The 23,485-nt window shown below is 45.7% G+C and overlaps 1 protein-coding gene across 3 annotated transcripts in view; it reads left to right on the forward strand.

Annotated features, from left to right (window-relative positions):
• JADE1 (jade family PHD finger 1) overlaps nt 1-23,485 on the forward strand; it is a 353,837-nt gene that overhangs the window by 327,784 nt on the left and 2,568 nt on the right. For all 3 annotated transcript variants that reach the window (XM_082270299.1, XM_082270301.1, XM_082270300.1), the window contains one exon: nt 10,889-11,009. In XM_082270299.1, the coding sequence (XP_082126425.1) occupies nt 10,889-11,009 (121 nt within the window). The remainder of the gene's footprint in view (nt 1-10,888; nt 11,010-23,485) is intronic.

Consider the following 23,485-nt stretch of genomic DNA (forward strand, 5'->3'; position numbering starts at 1 on the left):
GGCAGGAAAAGTCTTTACCATGCCTATGGGGAAGTCCCTGGGGGTATACACCCACTCACTCTGCTATAGGCATTGTTTTTTCTGCCTAGTTCAGGAGAAGGACCTAGTTCCCTGCTGGGATTTCGGTCCCATCAGGTTTTTTTTTTTTTTGTAAAAAGGGAACCTTGTGCCTAAATTTTTTATTTTTTTTAAGCTAGTTATGTTCCTGAGAGAACTACAATCAACAGCCGGACTGGGCGTAGGACTGGATATTCTAGATCCTTATGGCCTCCCAGTCTGGCCAGTGAGCGTGTGCAGGTCACAGCTCCGTGTTAGGCCTCGCCATGACATAGCCCCACTGGACGGGGGTCTGGCCCGCGAGTGAAACACTTCGCCGGGACACATATTACCTGGTTTGTCTTGAGACACAATGTACCCCTTGGCCGTCAGCACCCCCACCCTGGGTGAACAGGTGGTCTGTCCAGAGTGGCGCCCACCTGAATATCGTTGGTATGGTGAGTAGTGTCCCCTCCTATCTCTTGCGGTCTCTGGGTGGATGTGGGCCCCACCCTGGGACAGTCAGAACCCTCGAGTTGTCCCCTATGTTCCCCCCATGTGTGTGGGGGGTCCCTAAGAAACATCCCCCCCATTGACCATCCAAGGCTCCCCCCTCAGGCCATCCTCCCCACTATTTCATAGGGGGGTCCCTACCTTAGTCGGGTACAGTGCAGGGGCTGTAGCAGGCGATGGGGGGAGCACTCTGATCGCAGGATCTGCTAGGGGGGTGTTTATCCTGGTGGGGATCCCTGCCAGGGCCCTCCTATGCCTTATGATTGCTAGATCCCTTTGGGGGATCCTGTAGAACGCATGGCGTTCTGTGGATGCCGCCATTTTCCAGTAGATCAGCAGTATTTGGCTCGGCAGCCTTAATGAATACTTCTGTTCAGTTTTTACAGAAGAAAAAGGAGAAGGACCTCCACTTGAAAGGATGACTAATGAATCGTTTGATGCATGTGTCTTTACAGAGGAAGACGTTCTAAGATTGCTGTCTAAAGTGAAGACAAATAAGTCACAGGGTCCTGATGAGATACACCCAAAATTATTAAAAGAGCTTAGTGGTGAGCTGGCAAAACCATTAACAGATTTATTTAACCAATCATTAGTAACAGGAGTCGTCCCGGAATATTTGAAATTGGCAAATGTCGTGCCCATTCACAAGAAAGGTAGTAGGGAGGAATCGAGCAACTATAGACCAGTGAGTCTAACATCAATAGTAGGCAAATTAATGGAAACCCTATTAAAGGATAGGATTGTGGAACATCTTAAATCCCATGGATTGCAAGATGAAAAACAACATGGGTTTACTTCAGGGAGATCATGTCAAACAAATCTTATAGATTTTTTTGACTGGGTGACTAAAATACTAGACGGTGGAGGTGCAGTAGACATTGCATATCTAGATTTTAGTAAGGCTTTTGACACTGTCCCACATAGAAGACTTATCAATAAACTGCAGTCATTGAGCATGGACTCCCATATTGTTGAGTGGATTAGGCAGTGGCTGAGTGACAGACAACAGAGGGTTGTAGTCAATGGAGAACATTCAGAACAAGGTCATGTTACCAGTGGGGTACCTCAGGGATCTGTACTGGGACCAATTTTGTTTAATATCTTCATAAGTGATATTGCAAAAGGCCTCGATGGTAAGGTTTGTCTTTTTGCTGAAGACACAAAGAGAACTCTGGCAACTGAAATTTAATGTGGATAAGTGCAAGATAATGCACCTGGGACGTAAAAACCCAAGGGCAGAATATAGAATATTTGACACAGTCCTGACCTCAGTATCTGAGGAAAGGGATTTAGGAGTAATTATTTCAGAAGACTTAAAGGTGGGAAGACAATGTAATAGAGCAGCACGAAATGCCAGCAGAATGCTTGGATGTATAGGGAGAGGTATAAGCAGTAGAAAGAGAGAAGTGCTTATGCCGCTGTACAGAACACTGGTGAGACCTCACTTGGAGTATTGTGCGCAGTACTGGAGGCCAGATCTCCAGAAGGATATAGATACTCTAGAGCAGTGGTTCTTAACCTGGGTTCGATCGAACCCCAGGGGTTCGGTGGGTCAGTCTCGAGGGTTCGGCACACCCTCCGCTAGTACCACTTCGCTGTCAGGGACTATTTCTCCAGTTTCGGGCATGTCCTTCTGCTCCCGCTCCGTCATCATGGAAATACATAACATCCAGTGGCGTAGCGTGGGGGGTGCAGGGGGGGGCCGGCCGCACCATCTGGGGGGGCGCATCCACTCCGCAGTGTCATGTCACTCACTCTGTCATGATAGGCTGGCCGCCGCCCGCAGAGTCTGCTCGCACTCGCAGCTCTCTCTGCCCCTGGCTCACTCTCACTGCTGGCTGTGCAGCTCGGCTCCCGGCCGAATCAGATCCAGCCGGATCCGGCGTCGCCCACTGTGGAGTGGTGGGGGGGGAGACAGGCCAGGCGTGCGGTGCGGAGAGGGACTGTCTGGGGGAGGGACTAACCTGTGCAGCGGCCGCGCAGCGCGGGAGAGAACCACCAGGCCAGGCAGCCGCAGCAGCAGAAGAAGCCGGCAGATGAGAGGCCAGAGAGCCAGTGGTGACAGTGGTGCTGCAGCCTGCAGGAGGAAAACCTAGCCTGTGATCGGGAGTCGGGACACAGGTGAAAAAAAGGTAGGACTGGAGTAGTACTGGCTGTACTAGTCTAGTGACTGACTGTCTGACTGACTGTGTGAGAACACTGAGAAGACTATGTAAAGGGGGGGATCTATATGGGGGACCAGGTCCCCCCCTTACAGCAGGCCAGGGTGAGGTGAGGTCCCATCGCCCATATAGATCTCCCCCCTTACAGCAGGCCAGGGTGAGGTCCCGTCCCCCATATAGATCCCCCCTTACAGCAGGCCAGGGTGAGGTGAGGTCCAGGGTCCCCCATATAGATCCCCCTCACCCTGGCCTACTGTAAAGGGGGATGCTGGACATAAAAACAAAGAAAAGGAACAGACTTTGTTGCGAAAATGACATGAGTGGCACTTGCCAAGATAAAGCCGCGCATTTCTGAACTGGTCTCTGAAAGACAACAGCAGAAGTCACACTAATTTGCAGTAAATATTCATTATTATGTTTTCGTTTTTGTGTGAAAATCATATTTTAATGGTTTTGTTCTTTGTTCTTAATGGTTTTGTTCATTTTGTGCACCTATGTATAAATATATACCTAAAATAATATATACCTATGTTTTGAATTTGAAAAAATCATATTTTATTTTTCCAATTAAGAAGGGTTCGGTGAATGCGCATATGAAACTGGTGGGGTTCAGTACCTCCAACAAGGTTAAGAACCACTGCTATAGAGAGAGATCAGAGAAGATCTACTAAACTAGTACATGGATTGCAGGAAAAAACTTACCAGGAAAGGTTAAAGGACCTTAACATGTATAGCTTGGAAGAAAGAAGAGACAGAGGGGATATGATAGAAACTTTTAAATACATAAAGGGAATCAACTCGGTAAAGGAGGAGAGCATATTTAAAAGAAGAAAAACTACCACAAGAGGACACAGTTTTAAATTAGAGGGGCAAAGATTTAAAAGTAATATGAGGAAGTATTACTTTACTGAGAGAGTAGTGGATGCATGGAATAACCTTCCTGCAGAAGTGGTAGCTGCAAATACAGTGAAGGAGTTTAAGCATGCATGGGATAGGCATAAGGCTATCCTTCATATAAGATAGGGCCAGGGACTATTCATAGGATTCAGATATATTGGGCAGACTAGATGGGCCAAATGGTTCTTATCTGCCGACACATTCTATGTTTCTATGTTTCCCATTAAAATGCATTGGGCAGCCATTTTGTTGTGGCCTCCCCATTGAAATGTATTGGGCAACCATTTTCTCGTAGTCTGAGAACGATGTACAGCAGTGAGTGGCAAGGCTTTAACTCTAGTGCTGACCCAGGTACTTCCTCTTCCTGTGAATATCGTTTTTCTGCACATTTAGGGACGGCTCTGCTTTCCCTGATATCGGGTGGTAGTGAGTCGATTGGGGTCCCTGTAGGTAGCTCTCCCACTCTGCTACATTGCAGTTTAGTGTGCTGGGACTTGTAGTACCGCTGGTGCAGCGGTGTGGGGCCGTTTTCTGCCGTATTAAAGTGGCGCTGTGCTGTCCCATGGATGACATGCTGTCCCAGGAGCAAGTCTCACCTACTGAATCCCCTCCCTGGTGTTGCGGGGACCTCCAGCTCGCAACCCTTGTCTGCCTTAACGGCCTTTTGGAAACCCTGGTGTCAAAAGTTGATTTGGTCCTAAAAAAGAGGACTAGTAAAAAGCGCCCTCTGCCCTCAACTGTCTCATCTGTATCCTCAGATTCTGAAGTTTATATGTCGGCCACAGACTCGAGCCACCCTGCGGGATCTGCGTCATCGCACTCTGATAAAATATCCTCATCTGCAGCCGCGCGGGGAAATGCGCTGATGGAGGCACTTAGTGTCAGTGCAGCAAACTCTAAAAATGGTGGATGATTCTACAGCGTCAGGGACAAAGGTGTCCTTTGGCACACGCAAATCCCAGAAGTCTAGCAAGGTTTTCCCTTTTCCGGAACTTTTTGACAAAATTGTCACTGAACAGTGGGGGCGCCTTAAACACATTAGCGGTGCCGAAGCGCTTTAAGAGGCGCTACCCCTTTTGTGGACGTTGTAGTCAATAAATGGACCGTTGCACCAAAGGTGGACCATCTGGTCTCCAGACTGAACAAATCTACTGTGGTCCAGGTGCATCGTGTGGCTAAAAAGCTGGTCTGCGGACCAGGCTTCTAAAAAGGCTCTGTCAGATCTCCCCTTTACAGGGGACCGCCTAATTGGTTCTTCGTTGGATGAACTTATCAAAGGGCTTACAGGTGAAAATAGTACTCTTCTTCCTCAGTCCGCTAAGGGCAAGTCTTCGCATCAGACGGGGCCCTTATTTTTCAGCACACAGGCAACCCTTTCGTGCCTCTGACACGCAGAAGGGATCTAAACCATTTCGATTATCTGGGGGTTCCAAGAAGACGTGGTTGGGTAAGCCGAGAGCAGGCCCTTTCCAGATCTGCAGACAAGTCCCCTTCTGCATGAAGGGGCGTCCTTACCTGTAACTGCGGTGGGGGAATGTCTGTTTCTTTGCGGAACCATGGACCTCCTTGATTCAGGACAAATTGGTCCAGGAATTGATCTGATCGAGTTACAAGATCATTGAAAAGAAAAGTCAGCGCAAAAATACCTTCTTGTATATTATATTGTCCTAAAAAAATATATCACTCAAAAGTGCAATTACCAAATCTACCCTATCAAAAACAAAAATGTTTTAAAATTTATATGTGTAAAATATGCAATAAAAATTATATCCAAACTGTTGTATAAAAAAAAACACGAAAAAAAACACGAAATAGGCAACCATCAACAATTCATCTACGTGCAAAACTCAATACAATAAATAGGTGCAAAAATATCCACAAAATGCATACATATTATTTGCTCATTAATAGTCTTATAAAGTCCAAAAGAAAGTCCAACAATGTTCAAAAAAGTGCAAATAAATTTCTGTGTGACAAATCTTCTATCAAAGGCATGCGCCAAAGAACACCCTGTGTGCTGCTTCCACCAATCACCCCAAACTGACTCCCCAGATGGAGTGGCTGGTCAGATTAGAAGCTATTGTGCCTTTAATTATATATGCAGTATATCCGGTATACAGGTTCGCAATGCACTCTATTTGATCCTCCTCAGAGAGACACTCACATGGGATCAAGCAGGGATGTATCATGTGTTAGGAGGAAAGATGAATCCACATAGCGTGACTCCATATAAACATTAATCTTTTATTAAAAAGTAAAGTGCAACTCACATTTAACAAGTGTCATCCCCACACTAAGGGTTCCAGCCTCTATTTAAAAAACAATCCTGTGCTCGTTCGTCTCCGGCTGTCAGTGTCCAAGCCGCGTGCATGAATCGGGCATACGCGGTAGTGTTCAGCGTCCTGGTTCCGCCTTAATACTTTCGTCATGCGACGCCCTCACGGGTTACAAGATCGAATTCAGGTCTCGACTGCCGGACAGATTCTTTCCGTCCAATCTACGCCTATCTCCAGATCGGCTAAGGGATCTCCGAGAGGCGGTACAAGATCTGCTGTCGCAAGGGATGATTGTGCCGGTTCCCTCTTGGGAACGCTTTCAGGGGTTCTATTTAAACCTGCACACTGTTCCCAGGAAAGAAGGCAAAGTGCGTCCAATACTGGACCTCAAGGCTTTAAACCGCTTTGTGCGTGTACAGAAGTTTTGAATGTCCATTCGCACGGTAGTGGTGTCCCTACTTCAAGGGGACTTTTTGGCCTCCATCGATATCAAGGATCGCATATCTACACATCCTATTTACGCTGGACACCAGCGTTTTCTTCGCTTCGCTGTAGGAGAGGAGCATTATCATTTTGTGGCGTTATCCTTTGCTCCCGCCTTCGCTCCCAGGGTCTTCACCAAGATGTTGGCACTGGTATTAGCATTACTACAACAGCGGGGGATTGCGGTACTGGGGTACCTGGATGATCTCCTCTTAAAAGCAGACTCCCATTCAGTCCTGTTGAGCGACTTGTCCATCACTATACAGACTCTGCAAGGGTTTGGTTGGAACATCAATTTAAAAAAAATCTGGTCTGGTCCCATCTTCCAAACTGGATTATATGGGACGGACTCTGGACTCAGCCTCAGCGAGGGTGTTTATCCCTCTGGAAAAGTTGCAGAGGGCGATTCGCTTGCTGTTATCCAGCAATCTGTCCTCTCTGTGGAATTGCATGCGAGCGCTAGCCCTGATGGGGCTACCTTCGAAGCAGGTCCGTTTGCTCAGTTCTACACGAGACCTCTGCAAAGAGAAATTCTTGTCAAGTGGAACAAGGATCCAAAATCTTTTGACAATCTGATTCGGCTGAGTCAAAACACAAGAAGCGCTCTACTGTCGTGGCTCCGTACCTTGGCTCTGCGTCAGGGCAAGTCCTACCTTCCCTTGTATTGGACCGTGGTAACCACGGAGGCCAGTCTGTCCGCTTGGGGGGGGGGGAGTGCTTGGAAAGATGTGTCTTCAGGGGACCTCTCCCATGGTAGTCTGGAACTCTCTGGAAGAGTCCAGACTACCAATCTGTATTCTGGAACTCAGAGCGATAAAGCTTTGCTTGAGTCACTGGACAAATCGTCTGAAAACCAGGTATTGAAGGCTAGAGGTCTTTCTGACTCAGTAATTCCTGCACTGTAGAAGGTTAGGAAATCTACCTCCTAGGAAGATTTATATTCCTTGGTGTGAATCGATTAAGGTGCATCCACGCTCATTTTCAGTGACTAGGATATTGGCCTTCCTCCAGAGAGGGGTTGAGCAGTGGTTGGCCTTGGGTACCATTTTTAAGGGCCAGGTGCCGGCCTTGGCAGTGTTTTTTTTTACGTCCTTTAGCTATGCATTCTTTGATTTGCACCTTTATCCAAGGAGTTCCTGACATGGCTCCTCCGATACGGTCCACGTTGCCTCCGTGGGATCTTAACTTGATACTGTCAGTTCTTCAGAAACCTCCCTTTGAAAACAGGGAGATTCCTCTGCTTACACTGTCACAGAAGGTAGCCTTTTTAGTGGCTATTACCTCTGTGCGCCGAGTGTCTGAATTGGTGGCGCTGTCCTGCCGTTCACCCTATCTGGGGTGGACGCCTCATGCTACCAGTAGTTACTCTGACCCTATCCAAATGCAAAACAAGTGAAAAGCAGTCAGAAACGATGAGTAAGGAAAACATTTCAGTGGCCTTCACCTGTAAAACCATTCTGTTTTGGAGGTAGTCTCATTGTTGCCCATCTAGTGCCCCTGTTAATTTCATTAACACCAAAGCAGCTGAAACTGCTTAACAAGTCCCTCTGCTACTTAACTGACCAGATCAATATCCCAGGAGTGTAATTGACTTGATGCTATGCCTGATTAAAAAAGTGTTCCCTTATTTTTTTGAGCAGTGTATCTATGAGAGAGCGATTCACAATGCAGGAACCAATTAAGTTATTTAGACTTTTTAATTTTTCTGAAGTTTTGATACTTTTTATAGTACGTTTTTAGTGGGATGCCTACTAACTTGTTAGGGGAGTGAATATTGCTTGATAGCCATTTCTCTGGGATGTTAGATGGAGACGTGTGATAATTATGTGTTTAATTTGTCTTAATGATTTAATTGGTTCCTGCTTTAAGTTTCCATATATATGAATGAACAAATTGTAATGTTCACCAGGTTGAAAACCTGGGGAAGGTCATTAAAGTGTTGCTATACTCGCCTTGAATCCACCAATGCAGCGTCCCTAGAATTCGCCGCTAAGCTCTTCAGGCAACTGGTTTCCGGGTCTTGCTCGCCAGCCGCTGTTATTGGCAGAGCCGAGATGATGTCTCTCCCACGTGTGCTCAGGTGTTCCGTCAAATTTGGCATTGCCAGATTTGTGCAGTGAGCTGCTTTTGCAAAGCCTACTGTGCAGAAGCAGACAGGCAGGTAATTAGCTTTAATGCAGGAGAGGCAAAGCATGTCTCTTCTGCATTAAAAATCCTGCCTGTCCACCAATTTTCATTTTGTAGCCTAAAGTTCCAGTTTAAGCACTTTTCCCAAAACTGTTGTGTATATGGGTCAATTTATGAGCACAAAAAAGTGCACGTCCTCAAAGTTTGAGTCACTGACCCAGAACAAGTCTGCAGATAAGGATTTCCAACTTTTCTTTTTTTTTTTTTTTTTTTTTTTTTAAGTAATTTTTATTGTTTTTTTTTTTGGCAAATAAAACAAACCGTACTTGTATGCACAATAGTTATACAAATACAAATGTTCAGAGCATCAACAATACTTCAGTTTGAAGAGAACATGTCATCATAAACATGAGGATAACTTTTCACATATGGATAAAACAACAATGCAATATGTAATAAGGTGGCAAAATGTTCCCTTAGACTAATTAGACAGTGTAGTGATAATTTTGCAGGCCTGCACGTCCCCCCTGGGGCACCCAAAACGGGGGCACTTTTATGCCCCATGGGGATGCCCGCACGGAGCCCCATCTATCAGGATTTCCAACTTTTCTAATCAGCAGGTCAGTAACCTAAAAATGATTGCAGAGAGAGGGTCAGTGTGTTACAGCCAGGTAATGGCATTTTCAGAAATTCATAGTTGCATAGTTAGTGAGGTTGAAAAAAGACATCCGTCCATCCAGTTAAACCTATGGTGTGTGTGTGTTTGCTGTTAACCGTACATTGTATACCCCTGTATGTTGTATTCTTTAAGGTGCCCATCTAATAGTTTTTTGAAACTATCAATGCTCCCTGCTGATACGACAGCTTGTGGAAGAGAATTCCACATCCTTACCGCTCTTACAGTGAAGAACCCCTTACGCACTTTAAGGTTAAACCGCTTTTCCTCTAGTTTTAGTGAGTGGCCACATGTCTTGTTGTATCTCCTTTCTCTACAATTCCAGAATGGTATTTTGCATAAATCTCTTATGAGCATATATTCTGTGAATGGGATTGTGAGCTCCTACAAGGGACAGAGACTAATGGTAATAGACCTATGTGCTTTGTAAAGTGTTGTTTAATGTAGTGATCTATAAATACTGGAAATACAGTAATTGTAATTTTTGTGGTTTGATGATCATGTGCACAAGCTATTGCTTTGTTGATCTTGAGTTTATCATAAGACAACTGATCTGCACTAACTGACTTTAGATACAGTTTCATTGAATTAAATGTAAGTTACATGTTGATCAAGCGGAAGTAAAAACCAGAAAAACAGTTATTCCCCCCCCTCCAGTCTCTCTCAAACACATGCTGCATACGATTTGTAAAATGGGCCAATGCCAATACTTATATTTTAATGACAGCGCTGAAGAAAAAAAAAAAACTAAAGGCAAAATTTTTCTTTTTAATTTTGGATAGACTGGAGATGGATTAGAACGCCTGTCAGTTTTTATGGCTGTCTGTTACCCCGTTAATGAGATTAACCCTCTCTTTGTCCTGTTTGCCATTATCATTATAAGTAAAAGAAAATCCCAAATTTTGGATTGTACCCAGAAAAGTACCGTAATAGAGGGTAAATCTTCCAATAAGGACACTAGGTCTAGTGACCTCATGGTCCCCAAGGAATTCCCTTAATTTGTGGAGATTTCCTCTCACTTCTTGTTTTGTTATTGGACAGGACGTGAAGGGAAATCTCTGCAATGGGACACAGATGACGAAAAAATATCTGACCAAGGTTATAACCCTCCCTTACTCTATCTGAAATGGAAAGAAAAGTTTTGCCTCTAGTTCTACTTTAAGCTCAAGCTCCCCTTTGTCAGTGAGCAGAACACCCCCTGGCTTCCTGTTGTCGGGAATCCCTCCCATGATTTGTAGTCTCGCTAACATGGGAGCCAGAGCTTAGGGATCACATTAGCCACACCAAAATAGATGTGTGTGTATATATATATATATATGTATATATATATATATATATATATATAAAAAGTATTTTACACTGAGCTATTTTACAAACCATTTTCATCATGGGATGATGAAAGCAGAGTTTTACAGTAATACTAGCCTTTCCTTTTTACTGCAAGCATCCTTTCCATGAAATACAAAAAGTTGGTGTATAAATGCAGGAAGTGCACTACATCAGTGCTGCATGGAGATGTCGAAGTATCCATTTCTTACTGTGTATCCTCTGGATTGTGTTACATGAATCCCCTGGCTTTACATTGTCATCTATACATCTGTTCTGCCGTGCTAAGCCTAAAGAGCCAAAGGAGGATTCTGATGTAAAATCAAGACACTTCCTCTGTGCTAAACCAATCCCATATCCAATTTGAGTTTTTCTTGGTCTTTCTTTTTCAGGTCCGCAATCTTACTTACATGGTAACCAGGAGAGAAAAGATGAAGCGCTCTGTGTGTAAAGTCCAGGAACAGATATTTAATCTATACACAAAACTCATGGATCATGATAAAAGCAGTGCTGGTATGTTTCCTTGGCTGCTCAATAAAAACTATGTATTGTATCATAGTAGTGTTAGGTTAGATATATTTAACCACTTCAAGACAAGGCCTATTTTTACCAAAAAGTTTGTTTAAAAGTTGAGTTGAAATCAGTATTTTTTGCAAGAAAATTACATAGAACCCCCGAACTATATATATATATATATATATATATATATATATATATATATATATATATATATATATACACACACTATCTCACAAGTGCGTATACCCCTCACAATTTTGTAAATATTTTATTATATCTTTTCATGTGACAACACTGGAGAAATAACACTTTGCTACAGTGTACAGTAGTGACTGTACAGCTGGTGTAACAGTGTAAATTTCTCTGTCGCTCATTGACAGACGGAGTCCTCTTGATTAATATCAACTTGGGTTATACTGCCCTCTACAGGAGTAGGACACTAGGCAGAAGGAAAACGTTCTGGCCACACCTTAGGGGCAGTCCCAGAGGGTATATCCTCTCCCTCTCTGCTACAGGAAGTCAGTTTTTTTCTGTCTAGTTAGTAGTAAGGACCTAAGTTCCTTGCTGGGATCTTTGGTCCTGGCAAGATTTTTTTAGAAAAACTTTTTTTAGGCAGCTTTTGTCTCCAGTTGTTCCTGTGAGATCTTCAAGCAAGTATGCTGAAACTGGGCGACGGGCTGGATGTTGAGATCCAGTGGTCACCCCAGTCAGCCTATGAGCGCGTGCAGGCCCTAGCTCCGCGCTGGGTCGGCCGCGACATAGTCCCACTGGACGGGGACTGACCCTGCGAGTTAAACGTCTCGCCGGGACGCCGACAACCAGTTGGGAACTGAGTCACGGCGTCCGTATTGGTCGACAGCCCCCCCACCTCGGTGGAGAGGGGTTCTGTCAGGAGTTGGCGCCCGCCTGTCACGGTATGGTGATTAAAATGTTCCCCCTCTCCCCCTGATGGGTTTGTTGGTGGACGCGGGCCCCTCCCTGGGATGATCGGACCCTTATGATCCTGGATCCCCTCTATCCTATAACAGGTGTCACAGATCCCCCTCTTGAGGGTGATTTAGTGAATAAGAACCAGGAAGCTTGGTTTGGGAGCTGACTATCGGTAGTCACTGTATGAGGGGCACTGTAAAGGGACCATCACTGAAGTCAGTGGCTGACATTACTGTTAGGATGGCCATGTAAGAGGGTGATAGCATCCTACCTGATACATAAGGTTGCAATACAGGCCGATGCCTGTGCCTGGACTCCTGCCATCCTCCCACAGGCCGTACACCTCCCGCAGGCCGCACAGGCCGATAGCTACCTTCCGCAGGCCGCTGCCATCTTTCCACAGGCCGCCATCCTCCCGTAGGTCGCGTGGGGCCGCCATCTTGGCGTAGCCTCGTGTCTCCAGCATGGGGGCGGCCATTTTGGAGATGACCAGCTACCTCGAGGAGTAGCATGGGAGGCGCGCCGGAAGGCGTGTAAAGGGGCGGGGCCGCCTCCTTTACATGGGAAAACGATCCTGTCTGTAAGAGACAGTGCTGAGAGCAGGTTGATAGAAACTTCTGTGCATCAGGTGGTGAGCCTTGGGGTCTCTCTCTCTCTCTCTCTGTGGTTCCAAAGCAGGTACACTGAGGGGCACTGTTGCGCTGGGGGATTACAAAAAAAAAAAAGTTTTTTTTCTTTGCTATTATTTTTTGTTTGCTGGCAAGTGTCTTGTATAATCATGGACCCTGCCACACATGTATCCCCACCTGATCCCCTCGAGGTGGCCGCAGGACCCTCCAGTACCCCACTTGTGATTGATGCATTATCAGCAGTTTTGGAGTCTTTGGTATCCCGGGTGGAGGTGGCCTGTCAGGGACGGGGGTCAAGAAAGCGACCCCCGCCTACCACTATTTCATCTGATACTTCAGATACGGATTCTGAGCCGGTGGATCGAAAAGTGGAAGCGGAATCCCGCTCCATTTTTTCCCTGATAGGGTCAACCTTCAGGCCAGTGGTTGCCATTGGTTTAGTTTCACAAACATTGACAGAATGGGCCAAATTGTTACGCCGTGACTTAAAGGGGAGAAGTATCCCCCCGGCAGCATCCGATTTGATGGAGCAGATTATACAAGGACTACAGTTCGTCTGTGACGCCGCCCTGGACGCCACTCCCTTGTTAGGGCGTGCATCGGTGTCAGCAGTGGTCCTCAGACGCGTGTTGTGGTTAAAGTGCTGGTCGGCGGATCAAGGGTCCAAAAAAGCTTTGGCTAATCTCCCTTTTCAAGGGGATCGCCTGTTTGGGGCCACCTTGGATGAGATTATAAAGGATCTCACTGGGGGGAAGAGCACTTTTTTGCCACAGACTGCTAAAGGTAAAGGACCTCGTAACAGGCGAGGACCTTCCTTTTCTGCTCATAAAAAGTTTGTTCGTTCCGCTGGGGGCGAGCGATAAGGGCTCCAAAGCCCCTTCAGGGGGTTTCAAAGGGCGCTGGTCGGGTAAACAAAAGTCCGGCTCAGCCAAATCTGAAGATAAAACCAATACAGCCTGAAGGTGCGCCCCCACCCATCTCTGGGGTGGGGGGACGTCTTCACCGGTGTCCGGATCCATGGCTTTCCAGAATCCCGGACAAAGGGGTTCGCGAGGTCATACGGTCGGGATACAAGATCGAGTTTCGATCACTTCCACCGGTGCGATTCTTCCCTTCAAACATTCAACTATCCCCGGATCGCTTAAAAGCTTTGCGGGGGGCAGTAATGGACTTGATGCAACAGGGAGCGGTAGTTCCCGTTCCTTGAGCAGAACGTTTTCTTCACTTTTCCCAAAGATCATTCCTAGTTCCCGCCAGGAGCTGGAAGATTCAGTGAACGATTTGGATGTTACTATCCGTCAACTGGTCTTCCCTTCAGACTTGCATGAGGATCCTGGGACTGATGGGGGCCTTCTTAGAGGCAGTACCGTATGCCCAGTCTCATACCCGAATTCTCCTAAAGGAGATTCTTTTCTAATGGAATCGGAATCCCGATTCCCTGCACAATCGGATCCGGTTGAGCGAGCGGACCAGGGAATCTCTGGTCTGGTGGCTTCGGTCTCCAATGCTCAGCCAGGGGAAGTCACTCCTTCCGATAGAATCCAGGTTTCCGATAAATGTGTTGGAACTGAGAGCGATCAGACTTTGTCTGATTTACTGGACCGAGCAGCACCAGGGCAGCCCGGTTCGGATCCAGTCGGACAATGCCACGGCTGTGGCTTATGTCAATCACCAAAGGGGCACCAAGAGTGCCCTGGCGGACATAGAAGTGGCCAGCATTCTTCAGTGGGCGGAACGGTTTGTTCCGACTTCCTCCGGGATATTCACTCCGGGGGTGGAAAATTGGCAGGCAGGTTCTCAGCCGTCAGATTCTGGATCAAGGGGAATGGTCTCTTCATCCAGAGGTATTTCGACAGTTGTGCCTTCATTGGGGCACCCCGGATGTGGATCTGTTGGCATATCGGCTCAACAGGAAGGTGCGGAGGTTTGCAGCTCGCGCCCGCGATCCTCTAGCGGACGCAGCAGACGCGCTGGTCACCCTGTGGGGGCAGTATCAGCTACGGTATGCCTTACATCCTCTCAAGTTACTGCCGAAACTTCTTCGCAGGATAGAGGTGGAGGGAATTCCAGTTATCCTGGTAACTCCGGACTGACCTCGTCGAGCCTGGTACGCCGACTTGGCCGCAAGGTTTTGCAGGCCGCAATTTGAGGAGACCGTTGGTCTACCTCGAGGGTTTTTTTCTGTTGGGTTTTCAGTTGAGTCTCATCCTTTGGTTTGATGAGCCTTTAAGACTTCTAGTCGGCACCGGTTGGGCCTTCTGGATTTAAATTTTGATTTCTGTTATCCCACCCCTCATTTGTGGCACTGCTTTGGGACGTCCCAAGTTGATATTAATCAAGAGGACTGCGTCTGTCAATGAGCGACAGAGAAAAATGGATCTTTGTAAAATCTTACCGTAAAATCCTTTTCTCTTAAGCTCATTGACAGACGCAGTACCCGCCCCTCTACTTTTGAGCTGGGTTGGGTTAAATTCTCTAACACTGCTTTGTGACATAACTGACTTCCTGTAGCAGAGAGGGAGAGGATATACCCTCTGGGACTGCCCCCAAGGTGTGGTCAGAACGTTTTCCTTCTGCCTAGTGTCCTACTCCTGTAGAGGGCAGTATAACCCAAGTTGATATTAATCAAGAGGACTGCGTCTGTCAATGAGCTTAAGAGAAAAGGATTTTACAAAAATCAATTTTTGCTGTTCCCTCAAAAAAAACTCAGCCATTAATGTCTAAACCGTTGGCAACAAAAGTGAGTACACCCCTAAGGGAAAATGTCCAAATTGGGCCCAATTAGCCATTTTCCCTCCCCGGTGTCATGTGATTCGTTAGTGTTACAAGGTCTCAGGTGTGATTCGGGAGCAGGTGTGTTCAATTTGATATCGCTCTCTCTCTCATACTGGTCACTGGAAGTTCAACATGGCAAAGAACTCTCTAAGAATCTGAAAAAAAATAATTGTTGCTCTACATAAAAGATGGCCTAGGCCAGTGATGGCGAACCTTGGCACCCCAGATGTTTTGGAACTACATTTCCTATGATGCTCATGCACTCTTCAGTGTAGTTGAGCATCATTGGAAATGTAGTTCTAAAACATCTGGGGTGCCAACGTTCGCCATCACTGGCCTAGGCTATAGTAATATTGCCAAGACCCTGAAACTGAGCTGCAGCACATTTGCCAAGACCGTACAACGGTTTAACAGCACAGGTTCCACTCAGAACAGGCCTCGTCATGGTCGACCAAAGAAGTTTAGTGCCCCTGCTCAGCATCATATCCAGAGGTTGTCTTTGGGAAATAGATGTATGCGTGCTGCCAGCATTGCTCCAGAGGTTGAAGGGGTGGGTGATCAGCCTGTCAGTGGTCATACCTTACGCCGCACACTGCATCAAATTGGTCTGCATGGCTGTCGTCCCAGAAGGAAGCCTCTTCTAAAGATGATGCACAAGATAGCCCACAAACAGTTTGCCGAAGACAAGCAGATGAAGGACATGGATTACTGAAGTCATGTCCTATGGTCTGATGAGACCAAGATAAACGTATTTGGTTCAGATGGTGTCGAGCGCGTGTGGCGGTAACAAGGTGAGGAGTGCAAAGACAAGTGTGTCTTGCCTACAGTCAAGCATGGTGGTGGGAGTGTCATTGTCTGAGGCTGCATTTGTGCTGCCGGCACTGGGGAGCTACAGTTCATTGTGGGAACCATGAATGCTAACATGTACTGTGACATACTAAAGCAGAGTATGATCCCTTCCCTTCAGAGACTGGGCCACAGGGCAGTATTCCAACATAACAAACCCAAACACAACTCCAAGATGACCACTGCCTTGCTAAAGAATCTTGAGGGTAAAGGTGATGGACTGACCAAGCATGTCTCCAGACCTTAACCCTATTGAGCATCAGTGGGGCATCCTTAAACTGAAGGTGGATGTGACATCCTGAGGATAATACCATGACGGGTATAGGTACTTACACTGCTTGCATTTAAGACTGTTAATGAATACAGAGCTATGTTAAACTGTGTATTTTATATCTGTCTGGAGTTTAGCTTTAACATATTTGATGAAGCTAATTTGCTGCATATGTTGTAGGTTGTATAACTACGTAAATGCGCAACCCTCAACATTCCCTGTAATCATAGGTGAAGTAGAAGCTATTGATTGACCACCTTAGGTCAACCCCACACAGTGCCTGCTACCATCATTCTGTTAAAGTTCTTGTGTTTATGTGGCAGTGTCCTATGATGCAACTTACACAAAACAAAGATGTGTCACCACCGTATACAGTGGGAATAGAAAAGAATCACCCCCATTTAAAAAAAAAAAAAATCCTATTTTGTTGCTTGCAGCCTGAAATGAAGACAGACAGTTTTTCTTTATCCAGCTGTATTTACTCAGTGCAACTTATAACACCTGCAGGTGCAGCTACCAAAAAAGTTTAAGTATTTACAGTCTTCTTTTACAAGGATTTATTGCAGAATATAAATTCATGAAAGGGTAAAGCCCGTTAATGGAGTAATTCTAAGGTGTCCATTATTGGAAATGCTACAGGGAAATCTCTGCCCCTAGGTTATAAATTGTCCCCTGGCCTGTGGGCTTTTGGTCCTGGCATTTTTTGAGGCAGTAAGCCCTTAATCTTCTGTGAGAACATTTATTTCAATACAAAAAATATGCAAGTGCTATTGGCTGGAAACTTGCAGTTGCAGGTGAACTAAGAGGAGAACGCCGATTTTGCTGCAGTGTTTCCAGGACACTTTGGAGGTCAGTGTCACTTACAGATGACCTCCCCTTAGCTAATAACCGGTTTTGTGGAGTCCTTTTAATACATATTTTCATTTTTAACCAATCAATAAACATGTCATGGTTTATTACATTTTTATTGCATGACCAGCTGTAAGGCCCTTATATTTGCTGAATTTCGCTACACTATCAACAACATCTGCACATTTTTTCAGAAGCATTACATTTGTTACCTGTTTTCTTAAAAAAGGAAAATGATAGCCACCTATTTTTCATAGGTTTTTTGTAATTTGTCTTTGGTATACTTTGAATAACATCTTTGTCATGATTAGTGCCTTTAGGTTGCATGTACAGTTGAGGAGATATTCAGAGTGCATGTAGCCGGTGACGTTACCGGCACATGCGCACTGAAGGTACAGTATACAGTGCCTTCAGAGCCTGTGTGATTCATGCAGCACATTATGACATTGCCTTGCAGAGGATTTTTTTCTTCCATCAACTGCGGTTTACTACCACTTAACCCACTTCTGGACAGGAAGGTTTTACCCCCCCTTAATGACCAGGCCATTTTTTGTGATACAGCGATGCGTTACTTTAACCGACAGTTGCTCTATAAACAAAAAAAGTGACAATTTTGAAAAAGGAACAACATTTTTTGTACAACCATCTAGCTAGTGACTATATAATAAAAAAAATAAATTCCCATCACCTAGATGGCATCTGTCCCATGTTACAAATTGTACAACGGACCACGAGGGTCAACAAGGGGAAAAGGGCGGGACTTTTAGATAATGCAAGAGAGATCAACAATTTATTCGAAAAAGTAAAAAATTTACAATTTTATTGAAATGGCAAGTTAAGAGCTCCCAACAGAGGGAGTATCCAAACAAGATCAAACCCATGTGATATGGGATGGCATGAAGTGAAAATTGCTGACACACATCGAGTAAAACACAATCCCAAAGCTTATCGTCCAAAACCCAAAGACGTTTCGACTGATTCAGTCTTCTTCAGGGGATTGGTGGACTTCGAGTGCAAACTGGGTTTTCTAGAGTTAAAATTGAGTACTGTCCGTGATACTTATTTTATTTGCACTAACATACAATTTTTCAGGACAAGGGGTATGTCCCCTTCCAAGATCCAAGCAGTACTGATTCACAAAATGTTTAACAGAATGGTAAAAAAACACAATCTCTAAGCCAAAGGAAAAAAAAGAGAAAAACAAACATAAACAAATTTAACTGGCAATGGTAATAAAACTAGCATAGTTAGTGAGATAAGAGCTGAAGACGGGGGAAGTTGGGGGGGATAGTCACAGAGGGGGTTGTAAAACTGTGGGATAATGAGTAAGGAAACCCATATCTAAATTTAAGCCGTTATTTTTTGTGTCAAAAAGAAGTATCATTCTTAATTCAAAAGTTTTCCATTCCTAGATAGTTCTGAAATCCCCTTTTATGAACTAAAACATTGAGGTCTTCTATAGTGTGGTCCGGTTGTGAAAAATGAGGTCCCACAGGTGTGCAGAAACTATCTTCTTATGTTACTTGATGGTATGTCTGTGCAAATTCACCCTCGCTTGCAACTTCTGTCCTGTTTCGGCACATAAGATCCTTTGCTACATCTTTTGCATTGGATGAGGTACACAACATTACTGGAGGTGCAGTTGTATGATCCTGTTATATTGAAGGTCCCATTTGTGTGTGTGACACTTTTAGACAGATTGATCTGGTTGCACAGTTTGCAGCGTTTTTTGTGGCAGGGTTTGCTCCCATTATTTGTGACTTCATAATCAGAATGAAGTATCACGGACAGTACTCAATTGTCTCTGTCGCAAGTGCACTAATACGGCTACAATGACCTCAAGCTATAGTTATAACAAATAGTCATACAATATGCATGTAAAAAGAGAAAAAAGGAACAGTTCCTCTTTTGGGAACTCTTAACTTGCTATGTCAATAAATTTGAAAATGTTATACTTTCTTTTAAATTGTGGATCTCTCTGGCATCATCTAAAAGTCCCGCCTTCTCCCCTTTTTCACCCTCGTGGTCTGTTGTACAAACTATTTTTTACTTTCCACTAAAGAACAATTAACCAACTAAAAAAAAATGTAAAAAATCTGATTTTTTCATTAATTTAGGCCAATATGTATTCTGCTACATATTTTTAGTAACAAAAATCCCAATAGGTGTATATTGATTGGTTTGCATAAAAGTAATAGCGTCTACAAACTGTAATATTTTTATAGCATTATTCTTTTACTAGTTATGACGGCGATCAGCGATTTTTAGCGAGACTGCGACATTGCGGTGAACAAATCAGACATCTAACTAACACATTGTGTACATAGGCAGATCACCATTCTGCCTCTCCTGGGAATGATCACGGGTGGCCGGCAGACCCGCTGATTGACATCCCCGATGGCCAATCAAAGCGCGATCGGGCCATCTAGTGGCGCCTTCAGCCTGGAGCCGTGTGCAGGAGCAGGGCCGGCCTTAGGTGTTCAGGCGCCCTGTGTGAGCTGTGACCCCCCCCCCCCCGCGCGCACATTTTCTTGCACCTATTTTGCGCTTTATTTGACTTTTCTTTTTTATTATCACTAATAGCTTAGCCCCCCTTTACATCAGAGACCCCTCACACAAAGCCCCCCTTAATTTAGAGCCCCCCCTACATCAGAGAGCCCCCCCACACAGAGCCCCCCATCTCACATCAGAGACCCCCACACAGAGCCCCCCTCACATCAGAGACCCCACACAAAGTCCCCCTCACATCAGAGACCCCACACACAAAGCACCCCTTAATTTAGAGCCCCCCCTACATCAGAGAGCTCCCCCACACAAAGCCCCCCTCACATCAGAGACCCCCCACACAAAGCCCCCCTCACATCAGAGACCCCCCACACAAAGTCCCCCTCACATCAGAGACCCCCACACAGAGCCCCCCTTACATCAGAAAACCCCCCTCACAAAGCCCCCCTCACATCAGAGACCCCCGACACAAAGCCCCCCTCACATCAGAGACCCCACACACAGAGCCCCCTTACATCAGAGACCCCACACAAAGCCCCCCCTTACATCAGAGACTCCCCACACAAAGCCCCCCTAACATCAGAGACCCCACACAAAGCCCCCTTACATCAGAGACCCCCCCACACAAAGCCCCCCTAACATCAGAGACCCCACACAAAGCCCCCTTACATCAGAGACCCCCCCACACAAAGCCCCCCTGACATCAGAGACCCCCCCACAAAGCCCCCTTGACATCAGAGACCCCCACACAAAGCCCCCCTTACATCAGAGACCCCTCACACATCATAGACCCCCCTACACAGAGCCCCCCTAACATCAGTGACCCCCCTATACAGAGCCCCCCTAACATCAGTGACCCCCCTAACATCAGAGACCCCCTACACACACACACAAAGCCCCCCTTACATCAGAGAGCCCCCCTTACATCAGAGAGCCCCCCCCCCCACACAGAGCCCCCCTCACATCACAGACCCCCCCACACAGAGTCCCCCCCCACATCAGAGACCCCCCCCTTACAAAGCCCCCCACATCAGAGACCCCCCCCCCCCTTACAGGTTTTTGAAGGAGACCTCACTTACCTCACGCTGTCTGCACTCTGCAGCTTTTTTTTTTCTTTAAACTTCCCACCCACACATCCCGGGGGAGTGTGGGTGGGCCGGGAGGAGGAGAAGGGGCGGGGTGAGGAGGAGCTGACGATCTCTCCTCTGGCGTCACTGCAGGGAGGAGAGATCTGTCACTGTGGATCGGAGGCTGAGCTGTGTGTGATATACAGCTTGCCTCAGACTGTCTGCAGCAGTAGGTGAGTTGACCGAGGCACAGCGGGAGGTAAGCGGGGGCCGCGGCCTGTGTTAACCCTGTCCAGGCCGCGGTAGCCGCTTACCTCCCGCTGTGCGGCCTGAATCGCCTGATCTTCTGCGAGCTGTGATGGCCGCACGGCGCCCTTGTTGCCCATGGCGCCCTGTGCCGCCGCACAGCTCGCACACCCCAAAGGCAAGGCCGGCCCTGTGCAGGAGAGGCACTCAACAGAAGCCCCGTAGTAAGTCTATAGGTGACGTCAAGTCCCATTCATTTCACAGCTGTTGTCGGTCCTCTCCTGCACAATACATCTGTCGGTGGAGACCGGACCATATCGGGTGCAGAAAATGTAAGTACAGCGATTTTTGCTTTACAGGGTTAGATATATTAGGTTTAGAATATTGCATAGAGCAGGTTTAGCATTAGTTAGGTTTTGCCTGGACTTATCCTTTAAGGAAAAGTTCACACTTTTCCAAGTAGCCATGATTTGTCTACAGCTGTCTACAAGTATCTGTAGACTTTTCTCATATTTACTTAGAGCGTCATTATGTATTAAACCATCGTTTATATGCATGCTTTTTAGGCTGAACTGTCATTTTTCCAATGTAAGGTCAAGTCACATTTGTAGCTGAGCGGCAATACACTTAGTATTGGTGTTTTGATACATTACGCCTACTGTTGTATCATTCTCTGTGCCTCACATTTTACATTGTACAGTGCTGCATGTAGTTACATTGACCCAGCCTTTTTTCTGACTTCTGCCACGATGTACATAAAAATATTTTCTAGCTTAGGTGAAGCACTGCATACAGGGCACCTAGGTCAATTTTGAGACTTGCCATTGATAATCTCCTACTGAAAATCCTAGCTGCCTGGCTCTGGTTTTCTCTGCTTTTGATAGCTAACCTCTAAAAGCAAGCAAATTCAGAGCTCCTGATCGGCACAGCAGTTTTTAGGTTGATAATAAAGAGATGACGAAATATAGTAATCAGAGATAGGGGATTACCTATAGCGCTTGCTAAAGTATATCAACCACAATAGTAAAATAAAGATGACAATATAAAAACACAATATATAAAAAAACTTGCTGTGGATATTAAAATGTATTGCTAATTAAATAAATATATATAAATAGATACTGTGCTCTGTAATGTGATAAATGGCAATATCTGAAAAAATTAATCAATAGTAACTAAAGTTCATGTGCACAAAAACAGTTGATGAATTATAATAAACAGTCCATAGTAAAGTGTCATCCACTAAAAATTTTGGTGGATAACACTTTACTATGGACTAGAGCTGCACAATTAATCGTTAAAAAATCGCGATCTCGATTCACCCCCCTGACGATCTTAAACTGCATGTCCTCGATTCTTACTGAGCCGTTTTCTGCTCACTCACAGCTGTAAAAAAAAAAAAAAAGTCTTCAAAATGTTTATCAACATTGTTAAAGCTGCTAGATAAGTATAAACAAAATGCTTTATAATGTATCTTTTCGTTCTTTAGGCTCGGTTCACACTATTGCGATGCGGGAAGGCTGCGAATTCGCAGCCTGTTCCCGCATCGCACACGCACCCCCGGCAGTTCACACTGCCATATGCGATCCGCTGGGGGTGTCAATGTAATCTTAACGACACCCCCAGTTTGATCGCATATCGCAGTGCGATCGTGCAGTTCGCACAGGATCGGATCGCACAAGTGTGAACCGCTGTGCGATCCGATCCTGATGCGGCAGCAAAAATGCCTCCTGTGCGTCTTTGCTGCGGGTGCGGTGCGAATTTAGCCATACAAACTGTATGGCTAAACTTGCACCGCACAGCTGATCGCATGTCATGTCGGAGCAGTGCGCTCCGACATGACATGCGAACCCGGCACACGCAGAAGTGTGAACCGGGTCTAAGATCAAAGGAATGAACTTCCGGCTGTAAGGGAGAGCAGTTTAGGGTCCATGTACACGGGACGTTAGAAAAAACGTCCTGCAAAGCTATTTCTGACGCCGGGAAAAAGCAGCTGTTAAACGTGCTTTCAGTAGCTTTTTCCATTTGCGTTATTGCACGTTTGGCCACGTTGCTTTTAGCAGCGTTTTTCTGCCTCCATTCAAAATCAATGGTTCCATTGATTCAAAACCATTGATTTTGAATGGAAGAAAAAAAACTTATAACGTGGCTGAACGTAGGTTCATCACGTTTAGTCACGTTCGGCCGCGTTTCTGCGTTTGAAACGTCGGGAAACACACGTTCGAACGCAAATAATTGCGTTCTAAAAAAAGTCCCTGAACGCAACTGCCTGCAAATGACTGTAAACGACCATGTGTACATGGACAGATAAGATAACATGGAGCTGCGTTCAGGGGCTTCTGAAAAAAACGC

Source organism: Pelophylax lessonae (genome assembly GCF_965119305.1).
Source record: "Pelophylax lessonae genome assembly, chromosome: 1".
In the NCBI taxonomy this organism is placed as follows: Eukaryota; Metazoa; Chordata; class Amphibia; order Anura; family Ranidae; genus Pelophylax; species Pelophylax lessonae.